Source organism: Larimichthys crocea, chromosome XXI (assembly GCF_000972845.2).
Source record: "Larimichthys crocea isolate SSNF chromosome XXI, L_crocea_2.0, whole genome shotgun sequence".
NCBI lineage: Eukaryota > Metazoa > Chordata > Actinopteri > Sciaenidae > Larimichthys > Larimichthys crocea.
The window spans coordinates 3,916,430-3,927,516 of record NC_040031.1 but is presented as its reverse complement, the minus strand read 5'-3'; the positions used below and the strand labels follow the sequence as shown (position 1 = coordinate 3,927,516).

The following is an 11,087-nucleotide window of genomic DNA, read 5'->3' as shown; positions in this document are numbered from 1 at the left end:
GCATGTCTCGCCTAAGAACAAACTTAATTGTCATTAGTTGGTTGATAAATGTAGTATACCATGTTTACAAAAAAAAAGAAACATTTTTCCTTTTTGCATGAGTATGATTTAATAAACGTGGTGCAAAGTGTACCAAAGAACAAAACAAACCATAAATCACTATGGTCAAACATGCACAGGATGAGGCTATGGTATAGCAGTATCCCCTAATCTGGTTTGCCGATGAGTTTTTATACCACCACAGGCCACCAATCAAATGTTTATCAGGGTTAAATTTCAGCCAATCAGAGCGGGGCGTGGGCGGAGCCTAGAGTCACCCTGAATGAACGGTCTGCCTGACAGCACAAGGATTGAACACCCCCAAAACCGTAAACATAGTTTGTGAACGGCTGCACCGTCAGTGCTGTTTGTTTGTCAGCCTGTTTATTTTCGTGACACTTGCGTAACAAAGTAAGTTTTCTGACAAAAGCAGACACGCAGTTTTAGTTGAGCCTGTAAATCAGGTTTTTCAGTGATTTTACTAACAAGTGGTCTGTTTACTGAGCCATTGTCAGTTGTCGAGGCACCGGCTAAGCTACCCATTGTGCACGAAGCTGCCGTTTATACATAACGTCAGGTGAGCTAACTGTAGTATACATTCATTAGACTGTGCACGACTGAGAGTAAAACAAAGTAACGTGACGTTAACCGGTGTTACGATTTAACGGGCGACCATGTTAACTGACGACTTTTAGCCGAATGTATCTATGGGTAGTTTCGACTGAAACAGGAAGAGACTGCGTAGCTGTCAAACAAAACACCAAATACAAAGCAGGTATGTTTTCTTTTTTCAATTGTAGAGTCAATAAAAAAGCTTAAAGAAAGAGGCATATACGAGGACAGCTCCCTATCTTCTTGTTTTCAACACCTGTCGTAACTACGACAACCATAGACACCAGTTAACAGGGTCGCTCGTTAAACCGAAACACCGCTTTTATTGATAACGGTTTAAAATATGTGTTTGCGTTTTAAATAAAATGCACTGTTAACTAGTTATTTTTTATCTTCCCATGTATGCACTCAAAAACTCGGAAGTTAACAGTGCTTCTCTTTTTGTGTAAACATGGTGGCATGGTGGGAATGAACAAACAGGTTTATTTGTTTTTTTTTAAATCTCTTTTCCAGCAGGTGTTGGGGCTTTATTTGTTACCTAGTGCAGAATAGCTGTTTTCGGTTCTCCAAACAAGCTTACCAGAGTGCAACGTGAGGTTAACCTTTGTTGATGTTTTCTCTCAAAGCCAGCTGTTTGCCATGCCAGTGTTGCTGCAGCGCCCCCGAGCGGCTGTGGCCTGTCTGCTCCTGTACTGTTTGACCTATGGCCTGTCCAGCCCAGACCCGAGGCAGAGAGAGGCCCTTATAAAGCTGGAGGCCTCCATGCAGCTGGGCGGGCAGATTGTATTGACTGATGCTGAGCAGCGGCTGGACGCTCTTCTGTTTAAAATGAAGAAGGAGGAGATGATGAGAGCAGACTTCCCCCCCGCCATGCACTTCTTCAAAGCCAGGGCCCTCATCGGGGCCAGTCCCATCTTCAGGCTGCTCCAGAAGATGCCTAAAGGTGCGTTCAGTCTCACACTTGTGTCTGGTGTTGGACTTGATATAAACATAATAAATCTGGTCACTCTGAAAACCGTAGGGCTGAACTAAATCAAATATCCTTTCTTTTTATATTTATATATGATTTTCCTCCTCCAAATAAACTGGCCAATATGTTGTATTTCATTTAGAGCTGACACAGTTAGACAGTTAATCGATAGGTTTATTTTGATAATTGATCATTCCCTAAAACCCTAATTATAGCTTCACAGTCGGGAATATTAGCAATTTTTCTTCATTGTAAACTTAATATCGTTTTTGTTTTGGGCTGTCGGACATTGAAAGATGTTACCTTGGCCTCTTGGAGAAACAATTTTCACTTTTACTCAATGTTTCCAATGTTTCTTTTTTTTTTAAATGTACATGTTCAAAATATTTTTTCAATCAATCGATGAATTGGTCAATGTTTTATAGACAGTTAATCAGTCTTAGTGGAGGAAGTTGCATAGAGGACAGTCATGCTGATGAAGTGATGGTGATGTCAAAAAATGCAAATTTGGATTTCTATTTTATTTCTATTCCTCTTAGGGAATGAAATTCTTTAATTAACACAGAATCAGATTTAGATGAAGTGTCCCTATTTTATATTTCTTTATAATTCTGTAATTCAGGGGGAGCTCTCCATGTCCATGACTTTGCCATGACTAGCGTGGAGTGGCTAGTGAAAAATGCGACCTATCGGCCCCACTGCTACATGTGCCTCACAGACAGCCAGTCCGTGAGATTCATCTTCTCGTCCCAGCAGCCCAAAGCTCTGCCCCAGTGCTCTCCCTGGACCCTGCTGGAAAACCTCAGGGCCAAGGTGGTCAACGTCACAGAGCTGGACAACAGGTGACAGTTCTCATGGATGCAGCTTAGAGAGTTCAAAGAATATCATAGAAAAGAAACGTACACACAGCACTGTATATTTCTATTTTAAATCATCACATTAATCATTAAAACATTTTGATTGCTTTATTTGTTCTACCTTTTGGTAAGCGTAAAGTCATCACAGCAGATCCACAGTTTTACAAGAAGGTAGTTCAACCATATTGAAATATATCTCTGTAAGCTCCTACAGTTTGTTCAATTAAAGATAGCGGTAAGTGGATCCAAAATTATGCAAATCATCTGATCACAACCAAATCTTCATTTTCAGTATCATGAGCAATCTGACAATCTTCACCGATCAGGATCCAGAAACGGTGTACCCCAGTCAGGATGAGATATGGACGACGTTTGAACAGGCCTTCTTAGCATTGTTGGGTCTGGTCACATACGCTCCTGTGTTCAGAGACTACTATTACCAAGGCCTCACTGAGTTTCACACAGACAACGTCATGTATCTGGAACTACGGGCTTTACTCCCAGAGGTACACTTTCACAGTGCTTAGTGTGTTCAGTGTATTCATTTGTCTGTGAAATCATTGTTAATTGTTTTTGTTTTTTTAATACTCAGATATACGAGTTGGATGGCAGCACTCATGACACAGCCTGGACTCTGAAGACCTACCAGCATGTCACCAGACAGTTCATAACAGAGCACCCAGACTTCTTTGGAACCAGAATCATTTTCACAGTCCATAGGTGACTACGCTCATAATGGATTTCACTCTGAATGGCACACTGCTTTTTGGCTCTCTAGAGCAGTGTTTTTCAACCACTGTAGCATGCCACGAGAGATCATCAAGTGTGCCGTGGAAAATTATCCAATTTCATCTAATTGGTCTAAAAACATTTTTTGAAAACAAATTAATTATCTGCAAATAATATGGCATTGTCAAGTGTCTGTGCTGTAATAGTGACTGGCATCGTAATCATGTAATACTCTTCCTTATCACTAGATGGGAGCAGGTAGCAAATTGCATTGTGCGCTGGGACAAGAGAATTAGTGATGTAAAACTAAAAACAGAGAGAGACTGAGAGCTGTTGAGGAAAAGCTTTGTGTGTGTCCTTTTTCAATTCCGCCAGGATATCAGCTCTGTGTTCATCCAAACAGGCACAGGTTACACACTAAGTGACACTGAGACTGACATTTTGTACATGCAACTCTTCATATTTCTCAGTGAAATCTTTCCCAAATATTATTGCTTCTGTCAGAATAAGCATTATTTTCTGTATTCCTGCTAACAGAATGCTTTTGGACATAATTAGAATTTGCAAAACACTTTGAAGTTTTCTACTACCTCTTTAGTTTTAGGACCACATTGTTGCTGCATTTCATGTTCCAGCTGTAATTTTAAAGTGGACATGTTAAGTGCACTTTTTATTTGAAAGAAGAAATATAAAAGTTGATAAAATACTATTTTGTGTTTATTTGATTCCTATTCAAGACACTTGGATAAGAATGACTATATTGTTAATATAGGCATATAGGTTTTTCATTTTTTTTCAATGAAAAAAAACACTGCTCTAGAGGACCTGAGAGGGTGTTGATATACATTGATCACACTTTAACACTGTGTGTTTCAGGGCAGTAAATACATCTGTGTTGACCAGAACTGTAGAGGAGGCCATGAAGCTACAGAGAGACTTCCCAGATATCATGGCTGGTTTTGACCTGGTGAGAGGCAGCAGCAGTTATTGTGAATAGTATGGAACATCAATAGACAGTGGGAACAACTTGAACTGACTGATTTATAATTGTTGACTTTGTCTCAACATCCACAGGTGGGCCGCGAGGACAGTGGCAAACCCCTGTGGTACTTCAAAGATGTCTTGTCACTGCCAGTAGAGAGAGGAGTGACACTTCCTTTCTTTTTCCACGCTGGAGAGACCGGTGAGCTCATCAGTACCTGAAGTATAAAACTTTGGTTTGTACATTATTACAAATTATATAATGCAACATGTGACGTAAAGCTGTACATGCTGTAAAACAGATGTGGTTAAGGGATAATCGACTTTGCCCTGATAAATGTGTGTGAAAGCTGAAAGCCATGGTTCATGCCTTGCATGTAAAATACTAGAAGATTCGTAGTGGAGTTCTTGGGGATGGACAAAATAAGTTTTAGTGTTTGAATGTTACATACTCAGAGAAGAAAAGTAGTTTTTGAGATTACGATGGGCATCTTTGTAGTTCAATTAACAAAGTAGGAGATCAGTTTTCACCTATTTGACTGTTAAAGCCCTAAAGGAAGTATAAGATATTATGCAAATCTTGTAATATATGTCTGCATTGTCCTGTTTCAAATTGTTGCAAATTTAAAGAAATTAAATCTTTACCAAGAGGGGAATCCAGGGAAAGGAGAGTTGTTTCACACTCTGTGTTAAAAACATCCTAAAATAACATGCTTTGATTTCTCTGCATTCATGAAGATCTTGAGGGCACAGAGGTGGACCAGAACATGCTGGACGCTCTTTTGTTGAACACGTCTCGTATTGGTCATGGATTTGCTCTGCTTCGCCACCCAGTGGCCAAAGATCTATCCAGGAAGAAAGGTGTAGCTCTGGAAGTGTGTCCCATCTCCAACCAGGTACACTATCGTGCTTTAAACCATACTGCACAAAGGAGAGTCTAATACTTAAAATCTTATGAAACAACAAGCCTGTAATTTAGTTGATCTTATATCTTGTTAACAAATATCTCCTTTCCCGTCCTCATTCAGGTGATGATGTTAGTAAAGGATCTACGAAACCATCCGGCAGCTGCACTGATGTTGGAGAACCACCCACTGGTCATCAGTTCTGATGACCCTGCCATGTTTGGTTCCTCTGGGCTCTCTTATGACTTCTATGAAGCTTTTGTTGGCTTTGGAGGGATTAGATCCACTCTTGGTTCCCTCAAAGAGCTGGCTATAAACTCTATTAGGTGAGACAAAAAAAAGTTACATTGAAATTGTGTGCCAACATGCTTCAACAGATCGCTCACTGTATTTTCCTGTCTGTCTTTCAGATATAGTTCTTTGACTCCGAAACAACAGCAGACAGCACTGGCTCTTTGGCAGAGAAGATGGGATAAGTTTGTCTCTGAAAATGCAGTTTAAAAGAAACCAGAATTTTTTAAACATTTGAATGCGCATTTTAACATCGCATCAGAAAAGGGAAACAGCAAAATGAGCTTAATGGTCAATGAAAAACCTTTTTTTTTTTTTTTTAAACGTTGAGCTCTTTCTGCTCTGCTAGTTTCCTCATCTCTCACATGGCCCTATAATACATCCATGATCACTCCACGCAGATCTGATGTGACCTTACTCACATTAATACATGAAACAAACAAATGTTATGTTTCATCACGTTTTCTGTTTGATTTTCAACAGTTGAGGTTGCAGTGGCGCTTTTGATTACATCTTGTTGCGTACATTTGAATGTAAAGTCTTCAAATGCGCTCATGCCTCCGTTGAGAAAGGAATGCCTTTTAGTATAGGTTATTTAAAAACAGGATGTGAAACAAGCAAACTTCCAATGGAATCAATAAAATCTTATTGTATCTTAAAAATGTCTTCTTCTGAGAAGTTGTCTGCTATAAAAAGAGCCTATTGTTTGACAGAAGGTGAAGTTGTGCCAGCATACAACAGGCCTGAGCCATGTCCCATAAAAATGTATGATTACTTCACTACTTTGAAAGCTTCAATCAAAGGCACCTTGTTATGTGACATTTTATTGTATTTGCACTGAAAGATTCAGGTTTGCAACAGTGGCAGTACTGGTTGAGGTGCTAAATGATGTTTGATTTTGCAGCATCTTTGTGGTTTGTTGTGCCTGTTAAATTTTGTGTTTTTAGATTTTTAGCTGTGATTCATGTATAAAGGGGCATAATTGAACTTGCACACTTCAATCAATCACTGCAATCTATGAAAAAAGGGTATTGTTGAGAGCATTAGCTAAGATTCATAATGAACAACTGTTGGCATCATCCATTTATTTAAATGTTGTAAACTGCTGAACTTATTTGACATAATTAAAAACTACTGTTGATTTGTTCTGGGGTTCTGTTTATTGTGTTCTTCTCATGTAACATCAGTACTAAACCGCCGTAACAAGCCAGTTGTCAGTGCAGCGTGTCATCCATCATCTGCTGCAGGTGTTGAATTTGGAGAAGAAGTTGTCGTCAATGCATCCTCGTTCAATGTCTGGTTTCCTTAAAATGACACCAGATAAGAAACACGGTGAGAAAATATACTGTGTTTGTGTGTGTAGAGCTGTAAAATTCTGTTATCTTAACGTTACTTACTGCTGCTTGTGCATATGGGCGAGTGTGGCGTTGGTGTTGTCCAGGTTTCGTCTTAACTGCTTGTTCAGTCTCGCCTGTTGCCTCTCCATTAACAGAGCTGTACGAGCCGAGTCCACACGGATACGGTCATATTGCTCCTCTTCTTTCTTTTTCTCTGAGTCCATCCTCTACACATGGCACAGAAGAAAACTGATTACCAAATAGTTTTTACATGGACTGCTTTTTTAAATGGTCATTTGTTCCTGTTTTACCTTTTTCTCCTCTATTTGATATTTCTGGAACTGGACGATCTCCTGCAGGCTCTCTGGAGGGGCTCTTATATCGCTGCTGGAACAAAGACCGGGCACTCCCACTGTGTCCAAGGAGGATTTGTCATCTACACCCACCAGCTGTGTTTGCTGTTTCTCTTCAATCTTTGTCCATTCAGATATAGCAACAAAAGGCAGAGTGGTGACAGAGAGCTTCATTGCTTACATCATCTTTCACTTTAACTGAATAAATCAGCAAGACAAAAGCTGCTCACTTTTAACTTAACACAACAACAGCAGAAGACAAAAAAAAACAAAACATGCAAAAGGCCAGTGCAACCAAGCCAGGTGCCTTTGTGTGCCCTTTGTTAATCGTCATTTACAGTACATGCAGTTAAAATGTATGCTTTCCAAGCTTTGTTGCTTTAAGTAATTCTTTAATTTGCAGTTCTACATCACTGAAATGTAACTTTCAAAGCTAGTTTGTTTGAGGAAACACTAGAATTACCTTGGCTAGATTGTACTCTTTAGTGGCAATTGCTGCTGCTCTTCTCCTCTCCATCTCCGTACTCTGAAGCTGCAGAATTTTGTTGTCCATTTCTACCCTGCTTTGGTTATAGCGTTGCTCTGAAGAAGAAGTAGACAAGATGATGTGACCTTGTGCTTTGTGTGTGTGTACATGAAATGTGTATCCTGTAGGATCTACCTTCCAGCTCTAGCTGATGCTTCTCTGCTGCTCGCTCACTCTGCTGCTGGATGAGCCACTCTCTTAGCTGTTCCCTCTGTCTCTGCCTTCTGCTTTTACTGTCTGGGTCCTCGCCCACCAGCCCAGGGGGCATCATCTGTGCATCACCTGGCTGTGTTTTTCTACAGCGGTCCGGGTCGTTCAGGTCATACTCCCGCTGGCTCTGAGGCTGCTGGTACTGATGCCTGTGGTTGACGATGGCTTTTTCTATCGCACGCTTCTCCTTCACTTGTCTACTATGGAGAAGGCAAGCTAATTTGCTATTGTGGAGCATATCAGCATCTAGATGGAGAACACATCCCACGAAGAAATTAAGGTACAATTTACAACACAGAGTCAATAATGTACGTGTGTATGGAAAGTAGAGACCTTATCATTTCTAACTTAATTCTGTTTTCTGTCTCTTTGTGACACCAAAGTCATTGTTAAAGTCAGGTAACAGTAGATCATGTTTAGCCAACTCACCAAAAGCATTTTGTTCCTCTTTTGCTGCTTCTTCTTGTTTCTTCTTTTCCTTCATCTGATTTTCCAGTGCTTCTTTGTCAACCTATAAAAAAGGAGCCACGGTCATGACAGCACAGTTAAACAATGGCAGAAAGTAACTAAGTAGATTCACTCAAAAACTGCACTGTACTGTGTCACCAACACGTCCCAGAGATTCTGGGTGATTGTGATGACATTTAGCACTATTTTCCGAATGTCTACAAACCAAACAACCAATTCAGTAATGGAGAAAATAATCAGGAGCTGCAGTCCTATATGCCCCAAAATAAGGTCCACCTCAGCCAGCTACAACAGTGACTTTGACATTCACACTCAAGTGAATTTCCCCAGTGTGGAATCATTAAAGTCCGTCTTGTCTAATCTAAAATAGTATCATTTTTCACAGCAGCCATTTCGACGTGACATAGTGGGGTCAACACAGGTGTTTCCAATCACCAGAGATGTATAGTAACGAAGTAGAACTACTTAAGTACTGTACTTAAGTACTATCTGTACTTTTTTGGAGTATTATTTTTTTCCCCAACTTCTACTTTTACTGCACTACATATTTTTGATGAATTTAATACTTTTACTCCGATACATTTTTCATGTGCTGAATCGTTACTCGTTACTATTGTAGCGTCCAGCCGGACACGTGATGAATGACGAGGTGTTATTCAACAAACCTGCATTTATTGCTGAACGGTTAAGTTACAGGACTCGGTGACTGTCGGTCGTAACCACGCCAAAAAAAAACAAAACATAACAGTCCCGGTCTCACACATCAACCTCGCTCGTGCGCCGTACGTCATACACCTGACGCACCCAGGTGCGCTCTCTCTCACCTGCTCCCCCGCCCCCTCGCATTCATTCAGACGCATTCACAGACCATGGGAAATCACAGTACTCTACCATGAACATTGTAACACTGTAACATTAGAATTTGTGCCTTAATAAATATTTACTAATAATTTAATTTAATATAAACAACAGTACTTGTACTTTTACTTGTACTTTTACTTTCAGTACTTGAGTAGCAATTTTTTACATACTTCTACTTGCAATACTTAAGTACAAAACATTTTGAATACTTTAGTACTTGTACTTAAGTATGGTGTTCAATGAACACTTCAACTTCTACTCAAGTCAGTTTTTTGATATAGCACTTGTACTTCTACTCCACTCCTTTACTCCAGTACTTTATACATCTCTGCCAATCACACTAATTAAGGTTCCGTTCCCTTTAGTGCAGCAGCACCCTGAATGGAACTGGACCTTAATTAGTATCATTGGTAACACCTGCTGTTACTGCTTCATGTCAAAATGGCTGCTGTGAAAAAAGATCTACCATCAGAGGAGACATTTGAGTACTTCTGCATTTGACTTATTATACGTGCATACTTCATTTAAGTAACATATTCAATGCGACTTTTTACAGTGACGTGGTATTATTTAGCATCGGTAAGCACTCTTCTGTTACAAATGCACAAGTTAGCTCACCCCGATAGTCCTCACTTTGTCCTTAAAAATCCTCTCCTGTCTCTCAGACTCTGCGTTACGACGCCTCTGTAGACTTGCTCTAGCCATGCGGTCTGAGAGTAATTCAGCGTTAAACATTTTCACCTAAAAACAGTGAAAGTGTGCGGTGCTAAACTTGAAACAGACACTCGTCCTCCTGTCGCTTGGCTTTAACTTCCGTTCAAACAAACCGGTTGCTTGGAAACCACCGTTCGTGAGCGTTCGTTGAACGTCGGCTTTTTCCGGAACCTGCCACCATGGGACATTTAGTATTATGTTGAAGCTTTTATTGTGAAAGTTGGTTTCCAGAATGAAGTCTGGAGACCCCCACGGCGCCTCGAGTTAAGTTCAGGTAGTCAGTATGTTGTAAAGAGAGGTGCAGGATCACAAAAACATCACGCTGGACAGGAGGTGTGCCGAAAGTGGACTTTTATTCTAGTATTAAACAAAGAAGGTCTTTTAACAAAGGCAAACGAGGTGCTGCTCTGCTCATAGCATTACACAAAAAAAAAAAAAAACTACTAACCCACCCAAAAATCATTCTCAACATATATATACTCTGATAGGCCTTCTCTCCTGTTCAAATCAGCCTATCAGAGTAGATCTGGGAAAAGGACAACAGACATAATTAACAAAAAAAAACATCATTTCCTTGATTTGATTGTCCCAGCAAATACATATTAAATTCTGCAATATAAAACCAAATATACAGTACATTCAGAATTAATCTATGAAATGTACAACATGAACAATTTAACTTAATTAACTGAAATATTTCCACCCATTCCATCTTCCAATCAAAGCAAAACCCCACCTCCTTTTAGTCTCCATAAAAGGGTACCTATAGAGGCGTGCTCTCTCTTTACTCCCATGCCCAGAAGCACAGAGGATTGGAACCAGGTGACGAACAAACCATTGATTAATTGAAAGCGATAAAAATGTATATAGCAAACAGTGAGGGAGTTAGCACTTCATCACACAGTAGCTCCAGAGGGGAGTTTTATTTATTGTTTTCCTTAATACCTCAGTCCATAGTGTTTTGACCAAATATGTAAATGTACTTTGTTATAGATTAGTTGTCACAAATCAAAATGTTTTAGCATAAAATCTTTTACAGCCTCTAAATAAATCACATAGAACCAATTTATTTAAAACAACTGTCAAATTAAGTTGACAATAGACACCTTGCACAAAAAGTTATTTTTTCCAATATGGTTGTCAGTAACCAATAGTAGAAAATGTATAACTTCTGTGCAGTGTAAAACACCGGAAAAGCATATTACTGTGTCACTTGATTTCTATATATAGTTAC

At 39.7% G+C, this 11,087-nt stretch overlaps 2 protein-coding genes across 6 annotated transcripts; one reads left to right on the top strand and one right to left on the bottom strand.

Moving 5' to 3' along the window:
- Positions 1-312: 312 nt before the first annotated feature.
- ada2a (adenosine deaminase 2a) lies at positions 313-6,530 on the top strand. Of its 5 annotated transcripts, none has more exons than XM_019276143.2 (10): positions 313-450; positions 1,278-1,594; positions 2,244-2,463; positions 2,771-2,984; positions 3,071-3,198; positions 4,084-4,174; positions 4,282-4,390; positions 4,927-5,084; positions 5,217-5,419; positions 5,504-6,530. In XM_019276143.2, the coding sequence occupies exons 2-10, from the start codon at positions 1,291-1,293 to the stop codon at positions 5,592-5,594; spliced, it is 1,518 nt and encodes a 505-aa protein (XP_019131688.1). In that variant the 5' UTR covers positions 313-450; positions 1,278-1,290; the 3' UTR covers positions 5,595-6,530. The 5 variants fall into 5 exon arrangements, with proteins under 5 accessions (XP_019131688.1, XP_019131684.1, XP_019131683.1 ...); XM_019276139.2 differs by having other exon boundaries at positions 318-616; positions 1,282-1,594; XM_019276138.2 differs by having other exon boundaries at positions 319-616.
- Positions 6,531-6,557: 27 nt separating this feature from the next.
- On the bottom strand, positions 6,558-9,994 carry ribc2 (RIB43A domain with coiled-coils 2). Its single transcript, XM_010756845.3, has 7 exons — positions 9,758-9,994; positions 8,240-8,321; positions 7,736-8,056; positions 7,538-7,656; positions 7,033-7,194; positions 6,782-6,948; positions 6,558-6,688 (listed from the first exon to the last, which is right to left on the bottom strand). Exons 1-7 carry the CDS (start codon positions 9,872-9,874, stop codon positions 6,619-6,621), a joined length of 1,038 nt encoding a protein of 345 aa, XP_010755147.3. The 5' UTR covers positions 9,875-9,994; the 3' UTR covers positions 6,558-6,618.
- Positions 9,995-11,087: the final 1,093 nt, after the last annotated feature.